Raw genomic sequence first — 14264 nt, forward strand, 5'->3', positions numbered from 1 at the left:
TACCTCTATAAATTTGCATTATATTAACATGTCAGTGTAATACTGTCTGGCCCTAGAGGGCAAGGATATTTTCATAACTCTTTTAATCAGTCTTGATACCAGCCTCTGAATAAAGATAGGGATAGGTATTTTCTACAACATGTCATTAAATATTCACTGAGGAAGGTAGGTCAGGTCTAATTCTTCAATTTATCACATCCTAAATTCCCAGTTTTGCCTATGGCTGTCCTATATGCAGTATCCCAAGAACTATAATGGTATTTCACACCCAGTTAAAATTATGGTTGTGAAAATTAAATTTCAGGTTTAATTAACTGATGCATAATTTAAAACAAGATAGACTTTACTGTCATTATTTTTCTTTATTTTGAGACCACTCGTATGGAAGAAAAGTGGTGTAAAATTTAAAAAGGACAAAAGTAGAATCAGACAAAGCAGCAAGATTAGCCAGAATGAGTACAGAATTGTCTATTTCTGTGGATCTGGGTGAGAAGGGAGATCAGTAGAAATTTACAGCTACCTGGAAACTTAATAAAGTCAGATCTTAAAGAGGTGGAGTAAAGTGTGGGTAATGAAACTTGATCAAGTTTCATTCTTGGATTACAAGTCACTGATTTATTTCTCTCATCGCTTTCAATTTCATGATAAAACAATAAGTCTGTCCTCTTCTTAAAAGGTAATTTCCTTATTAAAAAAAAAAAAAAAAGTTGTTGGATACAAGTTTATCCTTCCCAGTTAAAATTCTGTCTATGCAAAAATACAAATGCAGAGAACACAGTACTGTTTACACCAGAAATTATTTTTTTTTCTTTGCTAATTTGTATCCAAAAGTACGTATCAGTATGAAATTATATTTCCCGTTATTCTATAAAAATGACACTTTTAAAATATCACAGGGTTTAAATGCATTAGGTCTATCATGCAGATACAGAAAGGCAAAGCTAGAAATAAGATAGGCTGTGCTCCTTTATTTTATAACATCACAGAAAAGCAATCTAAAAATCCCATTCCAATCTTCAAGTATAAATAATTGAAACTGTGCAGTTCTCAGCACCTAGTTAAACATAATAAGTATTTTGTTAGATAGGTTTGTGAAGGTAATTGAAGGAAAAGTGCATGCCATTGCACACTGGATGATGTTCATTTTTAGATCTCATTTAGCTAAAAAATAACACTGTTTCCTTTCATAAAGCCCTGAGTCTAAATAATTAACCGAATTATTTTCCAGGTGAAATATATATGTGTGTATATATATACATATATATATATATACATTCTTCCCATACAGAGTAACATGTTATTGAAACTAATTATCCTTCTTTCTTGGGAGGTGAATAGAATAAAATAGTTCAGTTGGAAGGAACCTTCAAAGATCATCTAATCCAACTACCTGACCACTTCAAGGCTAACCATAAGTTAAAGTGTATTAATGAGCCCATTATCCAATTGCCACTTGAACACTGACAGTGATGGGACATCAACAACATCACTAGGAAGCCTGTTCCAGTGTTTGATCATCCTCAGGGTAAAGAAATTTCCTTAATGTCCAATCTGAACCTCCCCTGCTGCAGATGTGTGCCGTTCTCTTGTGTCCTGTCATTGGTGAGAGGGAAAAGAGATCAGCACCTCCTTGTTCATTTCCCCTCCTTAAGCAAATTGTAGACAGCAATGAGGTTGCCTCTCAGCTTTCTTTCCTCCAGACTAGACAACTCAAATATTCTCAGCTCCTCCTCATAGGAAATGCCTTCCAGCCTTATTACCAGCTTTGTTGCCCTCTTCTGGATGCTTTCAAATACCTTAACATCCTTTCTATACCGTGGAGCCCAGAACTGTATACAATATTCAAAGTGAGACCACACCAACGGTAAATATAGACGAAGAATCACCTCTTTTGACTGGCGGGCTAAGCAGTGTTTAATGCATCCCAAAATGCATTTTGCCCTCTTGGCTGCAGGAGCACACTGCTGACTCACTGTTGAGCCCACTGTCAAACAGCACCCCCAGATCCCTTTCTGCAGAGTTGCTCTCTATCCACTCTTCTCCCAGTTTGTACCTATGTCTGGCATTATTCTGTCCCAGAAGCAGAAACTACCATTTTCCTTTGCTGAGCTTCATGTCTTTGCTGATTGCCCAGTGCTCCAATCTATGAAATCCATCTGTAGGGCCCTTCCCTTGTCCCGTCAGGGAGTCAACAGTACCTCCCTGTTGATTACCAGTAAACTTGCTGAGTATGCATTCCAATCATTGATAAAACTGTTGAACAGAACTGGCCTCAAGACTGAACGCTGGAAAAAAGAACAGTAGTGACCAGCCAGATGTAGCCCCCTGAGCTCCGCTATCGAGCCAGTTCATCACCCAGCATAGCATGAAACTTTATTTCACAGTTGGACTAATTGTCCAGAAGGATGCCATGAGGGACAGTATCAAAGCCCTTACTAAAATGCAGAAAGATTATATCTTCTGCCTTCCCTTCATCCACCAAGCAGTTGACCTTAGCATAGAAGGAGATCAAGTTACTAAGGCAGGATTTTCCCTTCATGAACCTATGTTAACTATGCCTGATAATAGCTTTGTTCTTTAAATGCCTTTCAGTATCACCCAGGACAATCTTCTCCATAACTTTTCCAGAGACTGAGGTTAGACTAACAGGTCTGCAGTTTTCTGCATCTTCTCTCATGTCTTCTCTTATGCCCTTTTTGTGGTTGGGTTTAACACTGTCTAGCTTCCAGTCAGCAGGGACCTCCTCAGATTTCCAAAACCTCTGGTAGATTGTTTAGAGAGATCCAGATATAACATTCACTCTAATTCCTTCAGTACTCTGGGGTGAATCCCAACAGGCCCCATGGACTTACAAATGGGCTGATACAACTGTTCCCTTAAAATTTTGGTGACCACACCAATAGAAAGTCACTGCTCCCCAAGCCATGGTCCTCCAACTCTAAGGTCCAGGCAGCCCAAGATCTGTCTTTTCTATTAAAAAAAAAAAAAAAAAAAAAAAAAAAAAAAAAAAAAAAGCATTAAATACCGCTGCCTTTTCCTCATCCTTACTTAGGTCACCATCCATTTCAATTATTAGTCTGATGATTTCCCTTGACCTCCTTTTGCTGTTGACTTACTTTAAAGAAGCTTTTTTTGTTGTTTGACACCATAGTGGCCTGTGTCAACTGAAGCAGAGATTTGGATTTTCTTGAGTATTTCCTGAGAGTGCAAACTCTGTACTCTCCATATGAAGCCAGACCTCGCTTCCAGAGGTCATGTACCTTCTTTTTCTGATGTAGTTCCATGTGGAGTTCCTTGTTCAGTCAGGCAGGTCTGCTGTCCTGCTTGCTTGACTTGTGGCACAAAGGAATTGCCTGCTCATGGGTTTAAAAAACTGATTCTTGAAAAGCAAACAGCTCTCATGGACACCCCAACCCTCTAGAACTGATTCCCAGGGGATGCTGCTAACTAGCTCCCTGAGGAGCTTGAAGCTTTCTCTCTTACAGTCCAGGGTGTGGCAATTCTGCTGACCTTTTTTGCTCCTTACACCAGAAATTTTAAACTCAGCTATTTCTTGATCACTTCAACCAAGACAGCAGCCCACTGTCACATCTATCACAAGACCTTCCCTACTGTCAAACAACAGATCTAGTAGAGCATCTTTTCTAGTTGGTTCACTCAGTATTTTTGTCAGGAAGTTATCTTCAGCATGCTTTAGGAATTTTCAGGACTTGTGTTTCTCCCCATTACTGGGAGGACTGAGAAAACACTGCCTATGCTCCTGAGACCTTTAGTTGTCTCCCCAGGGCCCTGAAATCTTTTTTGATAGACTTCAGGCTTCCTGTAGGTATGTTGTTGGTACCCACTTGAAAGAGGAGGAGTGGGTAATAGTCTGAAGGCTGTATTATGCTCAAAAACTTACTGGTAACATCCCTGACCCAAGCCCCGTGGAGGCAGCAAACTTCTCTGTGAAGAGGATCTGGTCTATAGATGGGAGCCTTTGTTCCCTTCACAAGGAAGTCACCTATGACTACAACTCACTGCCATTTCTACATGATGTTGGACCTGGTGCTACGCTTGCTATGAGACCTTGGCTGATCTAAATTGGAAGGGAGGATTTGCACAGATAGCTTTTTTTTTTTTTTTTTTTTTTTTTTTTTTTTGTCTGCCACACTTAGAGCCTCATACCTATTTAGTAACAGAAGCTCTGTGGGCAGACAGGGACTCCTCTTCTGTCTCCATGCACACTTACTTCTGCTTCTCAGTGTCCCAAGAGTTCCTGCCTTTATCCTGATGCAGATCAGATGCCAGGCCTGCCACAGCAGTGGCCGTGCTAGCTTGGCATGGGTATAGCAGAGAGGGCAGAGCATGGCTCTCTTGATCTATTACCTTTTCGGACTCCCAGATGCTTTTCAGTCTCCCTGCCTGTTCCTGAAGCTTGGCCACCAGGCAGAGCAGTTCATCTACATGCGCACACCTTGCACAGGTGTGTGTGCTCACACCCTCCATCTCCGGGAGTAAGCCCCAGGCCCACTCCACAGCCTGAGCAGGTAGTCGCATGAACTACCTGGAGTAGTGGCATTAGCCCTTCCTGGTGCTGGAGGCACAGAAGCAGAGAGCATGGCTTTCTGTCAAGTGAAATGTCTGTGCCTCCTTGCTGCCACACAGCTGACAGAATATTGTTTAATGTGTTGCTGTGGGCTGGGGAGGCTTCCAGGGCTGCAGGCCTCACCTGCTGGTGAGGAGAGCAGGCAGGTAAGGCAGGCTGCCTGCAAACTGTGACAGAGTGCACCGCCCTTCTCACAAGCCATTCCACTGCCATGCAAATTGCCCTGTCCATGCTCTTTGGCACTCCCTAGGGGTGGGTCATATGCTGCTTCCTGCTGTTTTGAACTGGCTTTGTGGTCGACTGATTCCAACCAACTCTCATGGAGCCCTCTTGTGAGATGTTTCCCCTGCTGGCCAATGCCTCCACACACAGCACACACAGTATAGCGCCTCCACGCTCGCAGTACACAGCAGACAACAGATGCAAAAGTTTGTGAAGAAGCTTCCACAAAAGTCATCAGTTCTACTGAGGCACTGTGCCATGAGGCACTGTGCCATGAGGCACAGTCCCCAGCAGCCATTGGAGCACTACCCTAGTACATCAGAAGACTCAACTTAGTCTGAACTCCCAAAAGTGGATGAAACTTTACAGGCCTGGAGCTGCAGGGGTGCCTGGGGCCTCTGGCTCAAACCAGGGACAGGGGAGATAGGTTCTTCACTGCTGGAGGTGAGTATACTCTTAACAAGTTTGCAGATGCCACAGAGCTATGAGAAGTGGTTGGTTGATACACCAAATGGTTGTTTAGCCATCAGAGACCTCAACAGGCTGGACAAATGGGCTGATAGAATTTTAATGAAGTACAACAAAGAGAAATACTGTCCTGCACTTGGGGAAGAATAATTCCATGCATCAGTACAGGATGGGGGGTGATTGGCAGGAAAGTAATTCTGCAGAGAAGACCCTGGGGGCCTGATAGATGATCAGTTGCATGAGTTACCACCAATGTGTGCTTACAACAAAGAATGTCAACAGTATCCTGAGATGCTTTGGGAAGAGTGTAGTCAATAGAATAAGGGAGACCATCTTCTCCTACTACTTATCACTGGTGAGATACACCTGGCATACTGTGACCAGTTCTAGTCTCCCCAGTACAAGAGAGATATGGACATACTGGAGTGAATCCATTGAAGGGCCACTAAAATGATGAAGAAGCTGGAGCATCCCACATGCAAGGAGAGTCTGAGGGAGCTCAGGCTGTTTAGCCTGGAGAAGGCTCATGGGGTTCTTATCAATGTACAAAAATACTTGATGGACGGGATTAAAGAAAATGAAGACTGTGTGTCCTTAGTGGTACTGAGTGAAATAGAATGTGAAATACAGGAAATATAATCTAAATATAAGGTGTTTTGTTTGTTTTACTGCAAGGCTAGTACACTGGCACAGGCTTCCCAGAGAGGCTGTAGGAGTATTTTTTGGAGATATTCAAAAGCCTTCTGGACATGGTCTTGGGCAACCGGCTCTAGGTGACCGTGCTTTGAGCAGCATGGTCCAGGCAATCTCCAGATATGCCTGCCAACTTCGACCACTCTGTAACAGATCTACTTCAAGTGGATCTGGGAGTCTGAAACTGGCATAGGACAATGGGAACAAGATTCCAGCCCATCAAACATCTTGTTTCTCAAGGCTTCAGTCAGTTTTCTTATAAGCCTGATGCCTGATCATATGACAATACAACACAGAACAGAGCACTGCCAAATGATTATATTTTTGTCAGTTTTAACACCGTATTTAAATAACTACAGCAGTTGTTTGATGAAGACAATTGGTTAACATATTTTATAAATCCATAGGGCTTGTAGCACAGGCTTATCATCCACGCTTAAATAACTATTCCATTACTAAGAAAACTGTTGAATCTACATTCAGCTGCTGCTGATGCAATGAACCAATTCCTTTTTATTTAATGAATGTCATCAACAATATCAGGATTTCCATTTCTGCATTGCTTCATTTCACTCTTATGGTTTTATTTAAGCAGTTCCATACTAAGATTAAAAAGACTCATCTCATTTAACAATCTTTGAGATGTATTTATTTATAATTTTCACTTTTCTATACTTACTATAAAGTATGAAGCAAATCAAAATCATATGTCTTACTAAATCTGTGAAGCTGACTTTGCAAAATTTGAGGGCCTCGTGGCGTACTTGCAACATTTTAAATTGAAACCAATTCATCAATTTAAAAGAAGATTAGATGTTGATTCTTTTTTCAGTGTTACATTTTAATTCTCCCAGAAAGAATTTTGGATCTTACAAAGCAATGCACCATTCTCCAAAAATGGGTGGATAGATCCCTTAGCTGATATGGATGACAGAAAGATGAGAGAAGGGAGTTGAAATAAAAGGAGTGGAAAGGATGATGGTGGCAACATAAGAAGCAGGGATATTTAGGGAGAAAACACACAGATTTCTTTCAGTAACCTTTAATGTTCTTTTCATTTTTCAGAACACTCTTTTTAAGATTAAATTGGTATGATTTTAATATTCCCGTATGATTTTTGTATTGAAAAGTAAGCTGAAATTGTGAAAGTGGCTGATAATGAGTAAGCTGCTGCTGCATGTAGGAGAAAAGGAAATTTGCCTACATAGTCCAGGCTTTCAAAATGTAACTTCTTAATCTTATTTTTTCTTTTCTTTTTTTAATCTTTTTTTCTTATTTCTTTTTCTTTTCTTTTTTTTTTCTTTCCTTTTTTTTTTTTTCCCTTTAACCAGAAAACTGAACATATTACAGTCAATATTTCTTCTATTTTCTACCACTCTTGTGGCAGGCAGGAGAGTGAATGTCATAGCTGGTCTCTTTCTGGATATTTTTCCACTTAATAGAAATCAGCAAAACAGAATTAGCATCATCAACTTCAGTTTCAGAAAGTGTGAGTCAGGGAGAGTGTTTTGCATTCTAAGGCAATAGACAGACCTCTGAGTAAATACTGGTTGAGTAAATTAATAGGTTTTCATAGCATGGCTTAGAAAAAATACAAAAATTCTATATTTTTTAATTTTAGATTTCCATGTCTCCACTTTTCAGTATGTGTTATTAATGCCTTCATAATAATTGTAATAATTGGAAAAAAAAAAAAAAGAACAACAACAACAACAAAAGAGCAAACAAAAGAACTGTATTGTATGAGTACCTAGAAAGGGAATAATAAGAATATTAATAATAATAAATCCAACTGCATTTCTATTAAAAAAAAAAAACAAAAACAAAAACTGACTGGTGGCAATCTGTCTGCTTATATATGCAATGAGTTCTGCTTGTTATTTTTGGCTGCCTTTTCAGTCACACAGACATGGGTGTCTCAAATATATAAGAAGAGATTTTTTTTTTCCACCTCAAAAGATATATATATAATATTGTGATTTGTTATTTAGAATTTTTAATAGTGAAGAGGAAATGAAAGCTTTTAGTTGGCACTGCATCACAAAAGCAGCAGCCTGACAACTTTATTTGATTTGATTAAAAGAATTTGAATTTTTTTCCAAAAAAATATTTTTATTGTGTTTGAAGCCATGTATTTTATAGATACCTCATAAAGGAAGTTATTGGTTGTTTAAAGGAATGAAGGCATAAATTAGGCAATTACAACTTTTCTCTCTACTCTAATTTTATAAGTTCTAGGTATTTATATATTCCTATCACATTAATAACAAAAATCTGTACATTGTTACATTCAGCACATTCTGCAACAGTTGAGAAAGCAATATTTTGAGAGTAATTATTCAGAATGCATGATCAAAAGCATAATTAAAAAACAAATCTTTAAAAAAGGCTGATGGATTTTTTTTTGCAAACACGATCAACTACCTGAAAGGAAGTTATGGGGAGATGGAAGTCGTACTCTTCTCACAGATAACTAGTGATAGGACAATAGGGAATTGCACTCCTCAAATTGCACTGGGGATGTTCAAGTTGGAAAGTAGAAGAAATTTTTTCTCAGAAAGAGTGGTTAGGCATTGGAATGGTTTGCCCAGGGAGCTGGTGGAGTCACCACCCCTGGGGATGTTTAAGGAAAGGTTGGATGTGGTATTTGGTGACATGGTTTAGTGGATAATATTGGTGGTAGGGGGACAGTTGGACCAGATGATCTTGGAGGTCTTTTCCAACTGCAATGATTCTATTCTTCTATGACCTTGGCTACTCCCAGAATATTGTAAAGTCTCAACTGTACTTAATTTACCAGTATTGCAAGGTGGGCATTTTTTATTTTCTTTGACTAACACAGACATGTGGGATGTAAGTACAATTTTATTCTTTGAAAGCATTGGAGTTGACTCTGTGAGTCACTAAGTTTGCCTATATTATCAATTAACTTCATTAGTTGGGCAGTGAGATGGATATCTATGTTCCAAAGTCAGGAAAGGGCTGCACTGAAGATGTGATCTCCTCCCTTTCAGGGTGGCTGTAAAGCTCTGGGGTAGATCTCAGATTCTTCTGCAGGAACTATCCTTATTATTGGTCATGTTAATACAAAATGGAATAGAGAAAAAGTGAGAGGAATGATAGGACACTGATAACTATGGCAACTAAGTACCAGATGGCTCCTTGAATGTTTTTAATTTCATGCAATACAGAGCTATGCAAGTAAGAAGAAGGAAGAATGCTCATCACAGACTAATAAGTGAGGGTCTCCACTGTGATCTGAGTCCAGCAAAATAATCAAACTTCATATTATTCTATTATTTTGATACTTTGTCTAGTTGTGCCTTTTTTACTGTTATTATTATTATTATTACTATGGTTCAAAGAGCTTGAAATACTGTGCAGGGATTGCCAAAAATTAACAGAAAACTGTTTTATGATATGGTGTTGAAGGTAGCTTCTGCAAATTCTGATGTATGATGTGAAGTTATATTTGCAATGAGAATGATAGGCCTAGAATCATCTACTAGATCATCTTCTGGAATCATCTCTGGAGGACTGAGAGAACTGATCTGGCATAGTCTCATTGACACATATTAAATAGTTGTTTCTGGAGTAAACTATTCTCAAAATAGCATTATTGTTATTTTAATAATTAATTAATTTTTTTGTTTGGCTTTCCCATGGAGGAAATTATTTAGTTTGCTCCAACAAACTAAATAATTTTGCCTTTGCTCTTTGGAAAGAGGTATGGATGATCAGGAAACCAAGAACAAGTAGCCAAACAGTTTGTTGTTATTTGTCAGTGTTATTTGACAGACAAAATCACCAAAAGGTATCTGGTATATTTGAATAGTAATGAGTACTCAGTAGGTGACATTCTGTGCCCCCTACACCAAAATGTCTCTGATATGTAATCCGTGTTAAGCAATAGACAAAGAATGGCTGGAATATAAAGAGAATTATTTATCAGCCCACTGGAGTGGGAAAGAGGGTGCATGCATGAAGGGTAAAAGAGAAACAGTGGATTTGTTGTTAAACAACCTGAAAGAAAAACTATTATGCAATTAGATGCATCGCAGAGATCTAGCTGTTTTTCCCATGGAGATGACTGTCCTGCAAACTACCTCTCTCACTATGACATGATTTATTAATTTATGTGCTATATCTATATTTCTTTCATCAATAGGCCTCCTGCAATTATCAGTTTGACAGGTTTGTCTAGACCAGCCTTCAGAGGTTTCTTATTATTCCCCATAACATAGAATCATCATAGAATCATCGAATCATTCAGGTTGGAAAAGACCTCTAAGATCATCTAGTCCAACAGTCAAAGAGACCATGATATTCATGCCCAAATTTAGCAAGTTTATACTGGATAATATATTTTATGGCTTGAACCTACTACTGTAGGTCACAGTAGACTGTGAGTCTGTCAGTAGATTTTCTGCAAGAGGACCGCTGAATTTCACCCAGTCATTTCTGCCTTCTCAAAGACTGAACATATCTTTCTAAATCCTATCAGTGTAGATATGAAAACTTCAAGCAACACAGAAACTATCACATTGTTGTGTTCACAATTCCAAAAATCCTATATCCTCACTGGTTAAAATATGGAATATTATCCTTAGCCTGAATTTAACAGGTAACTATTTCCAGTCATTAGATCTTGTGTAGCAGAAATCATAAAATCTCTTTATCTACTTATACATTATGATGGGAAATAATATGTTGATAAAGCCTACATCTCTCATTGATTTTCCAGCAGGTTTTCCAGATTTTTAATGTTTCTTGTGTAATTCTTTCTCAGTCTCTCCATATGGTTTACATTCTTTGCAAACGCATCTGCATCCATTAATTTTCATGGAAGTATCATCAGAGTTAGTTGGTACCAGCTGTGACTACAGGTTTCTCAATCTGTTCCATTTTGCAATTTTGCTTCTCAAATATCTTCAGATATCAAAGCAAAATTTTAAAAGGACACAAACCATTTAAAACAAGCATGTTACTACTTTCATGGAATGCAGCACCTTGGTTATTTTATATTTGCTTATTAGCTTACTGTACTTTGAACATCAGTATATTTTATTTAAGTAATGCAAAATAATTATTTGCCCTCACATGTAATACAGCCATAACTATATCAAAATAGAATGAAATTTGATCTTGCAGAATCTGTCTAATATTTTAAAACACAAGGAGCCATAACGGGTCAGTTGTTATGGAGCAAATGTAAGGATACAACTGCATTTGATATTCTGTAAAGAAGAAACCTTAAATGTGAAAACTCACAGCAAGTTTGTACATGCTATAAGACAACAACAGAGAAGATTACTTTCAGAAAGAATGGAAAGAATAATTTATCTACAGTTTTGACAGTAATTTTTCCTATTACAGAAGCAACGCAAGCTGGGAAAAACAAATAGGCAATTTGTTATTGCACCACGTAATTTTTTTTCAGCAAATTATACTTTCTGATTTCTTTGTCTGTGTAGCAGTAACTATATTAATATATATATATATATTTGGCAGAGGAGCAGGACAGAAATCTCACACCAAATGAGCATTTTTATTTTGTTATAAAAAAAAAGGTTGCAACACTGCCCTCTGTCAGTGTAAGATTAGCTTACATGGAAATGGAAATGAACATGATAGCAAAATATGTAGATGTTATTCAGTAAGATCAGAGAAGTTAAGAGAATACTCTAATGAGCTTTGAAAAACAGTTGAATTGATAACACAATAGCAAGTGGTAAACGCAAAGTAATAGACATTGGGAAAAAATCTGAAGGAATTGTTCGTCTTACAGGGTTTTACATGCATAAACCCAGTAAAGTTATCATCATGGAGAAGTCAGTGAAGACTATTTTCCATATAATGCTTGCTGTGGCATTGTTATAATAAACTGTAGCAAATATTTTTTGGATGATTTAATCTTCGTTGTTCATCATCTGGGAATATTTATGACTTTTAGGGAAAATTGAGTGATCACTAGCACCCAGCATGGGTTTCAGAAAAGCAGGTTCTGCCTGACTAACCTGATCTTCTATGACAAGATGACCTGCTTAGTAGATGAGGGGAAAGCTGTAGATGTTGCTTACCTCGATTTTAGTAAAATGTTTGACACCATCTACAACAATATTCTTCTGAATAAACTGGCTGCTCGTGGCTTGGAAAGGTATATGGTTCACTAGACGAAGAACAGGCTGGATGGCTGGACTCAAAGAGTCATGGTGAATGGAATTAAATTTAGTTGGCAACAAGTCACCAGTGGCATCCCCCATGGGTCAGTCTTAGGGCCAGTTTTGTTCAAAAATTTTTTCAGTGATTTGGATGAGTGGATCAAGTGCAACCATGGTAAGTTTACAGATGATACTGAGTTAGCTGTGACTGTCAATCTGCTCAAGGCTAGGAAGGCTTTGCAAAGAGATCTGGGTAGCCTTGATGAATATGGCTGTGTCCAATTGCATGACATTCAACAAGGGTAAGTGCTGGGTCCTGCACTTGGGTAAGAACAGCCCCATGCAGCAGTATAGGCTTGGTGAAGAGAGGCTGGAAAGTTCCTCAGTAGAAAAGGACTTGGGGGAGCTGGTCAACAGCCAACTGATTTTGAGCCAGCAGTGTGCCCAGGTGGACAAGAAGGCCAATGGCATTCTGATCGATATCAGAAGTAGTGTGGCCAACAGAACCAGGGAAATCATTGTCCCCTTCTAGGTGGCAATGGTGAGACCACACTTTGAGCAGTGTGTTCAGTTTTGCGTCTCACTACAAGAAGGATATTGAGCTGTTTGAGTGTGTGCAGAGATGAGCAATGAAGCTGAAGGGAACAGAAAACAGATGTTACGAGGCTGAGGGAACTGAGGTTATTTAGTCTGGAGAAGAGGAGGCTGAAGGGAGACTTCATCACTCTCTACTGAAAGGAGGTTGCAGTGATGAGGGTGTTGGTCTCTTTTCTCAGGTGACAAGTGATTGGATGCAAGGAAATGTTGTCAAGTTGCATCAGGGGAGGTTTAGATTGGACATTAAGAAGAATTTCTTCACAGAGAGAGTTGCCATGCACTGGAACAGGTTGCCCAGGGAAGTGGTGGAGTCATATTTACCAGAGCCTTGTAAGCTTAACTGAAGATACCATGAGAATTCATTACTTCCTTTGAACTGTTGATTTTAAACCGCTCTAGTTAAAAATTTGTCTCTTAGTTATTTATTTTTTCCTATTTCAGCTGTCATACTTAACTTTTTTTTCCCTTTTCTTCACTAGATAAAATAATTCTTATATATCCAACATTATTGTCCTGTGAAGGTTTCCATTCTCTGTAGTTGTCATTCATTTTCTTAAGGAAAGTTTTCATAAGGAAAACTGATGAAGCAGTTTACAAAGTCAAACAAGTTACAGAAATCTAAGACTTTCACATCGTTGACTGGTTATTCTATGAAGCAGTCTTATTCTATGAAACAGTCTTCTCAAAGAATGAAATTGTTTGTTTGACAAGACCTTCATAAAGCCATGTTGATTGGCATTAATTTTATTCTTATTTGTTAATTAATTAATAAAATTTGAAATTGGTGTTTCCATTTTTACTTTGAATATGCAAGTTTATGCATAGCTGCTGTGGAAAACATTTTTTGATTATTATTATTGCTAGAAAAAGAATACTTTTACCTTCTCTCACTCTCTCCTTCATTTTAGGAGTAACAGTGCTTGAAGGGCCTATTTATGCAGTAGGAGGCCATGATGGTTGGAGCTATTTGAATACAGTTGAGAGGTGGGACCCTCAAAGTCAGCAGTGGACATTTGTGGCAAGTATGTCAATTGCCAGAAGCACTGTTGGAGTAGCAGCGTTAAATGGCAAGTGAGTAGGGTCTTCTTATAAAGTTGAAACATTTTTTAGAACGGTGAATGACACACAGTAGTAAAAAACTTTTAGCATATTGTAATAGAGGGTGTCTTTTAAAATAAATGTAGACACAGTTGTCCACACTTTCATATCTTGTGGATCTTACTTTCATTTTAAATGTCAATTATGCATAATTTTCTATGTTCCTTTTGCTTTTCTATATTCCCTTTGTTTAATATTTATATCAAATACATAAGAAAATAGACATGAAATTTCAGTGTGTATGTTCAGTATAAACCAATTCAGGAAAAATTGTCAGTTGACTCATCTGACTTGTATATGTTGTATATGTCAGTTCTAGTTAACCAACTGAGTTTAATCACCATCTAAAATAGTGACAAGATATGTTGTTTATGCACTTTACACCATGCTTCAGCCAAACTCATTGACCCATGAGAACTGCTTTGTCTGAAGGCAAC

At 38.2% G+C, this 14264-nt stretch overlaps 1 protein-coding gene across 2 annotated transcripts in view; it reads left to right on the forward strand.

Moving 5' to 3' along the window:
• KLHL1 (kelch like family member 1) overlaps positions 1 to 14264 on the forward strand; it is a 239145-nt gene that overhangs the window by 199388 nt on the left and 25493 nt on the right. For both annotated transcript variants that reach the window (XM_035561284.1, XM_035561285.1), the window contains one exon: positions 13638 to 13800. In XM_035561284.1, the coding sequence (XP_035417177.1) occupies positions 13638 to 13800 (163 nt within the window). The remainder of the gene's footprint in view (positions 1 to 13637; positions 13801 to 14264) is intronic.

This window comes from Cygnus atratus, chromosome 1 (genome assembly GCF_013377495.2).
Source record: "Cygnus atratus isolate AKBS03 ecotype Queensland, Australia chromosome 1, CAtr_DNAZoo_HiC_assembly, whole genome shotgun sequence".
NCBI classification, from domain to species: Eukaryota; Metazoa; Chordata; class Aves; order Anseriformes; family Anatidae; genus Cygnus; species Cygnus atratus.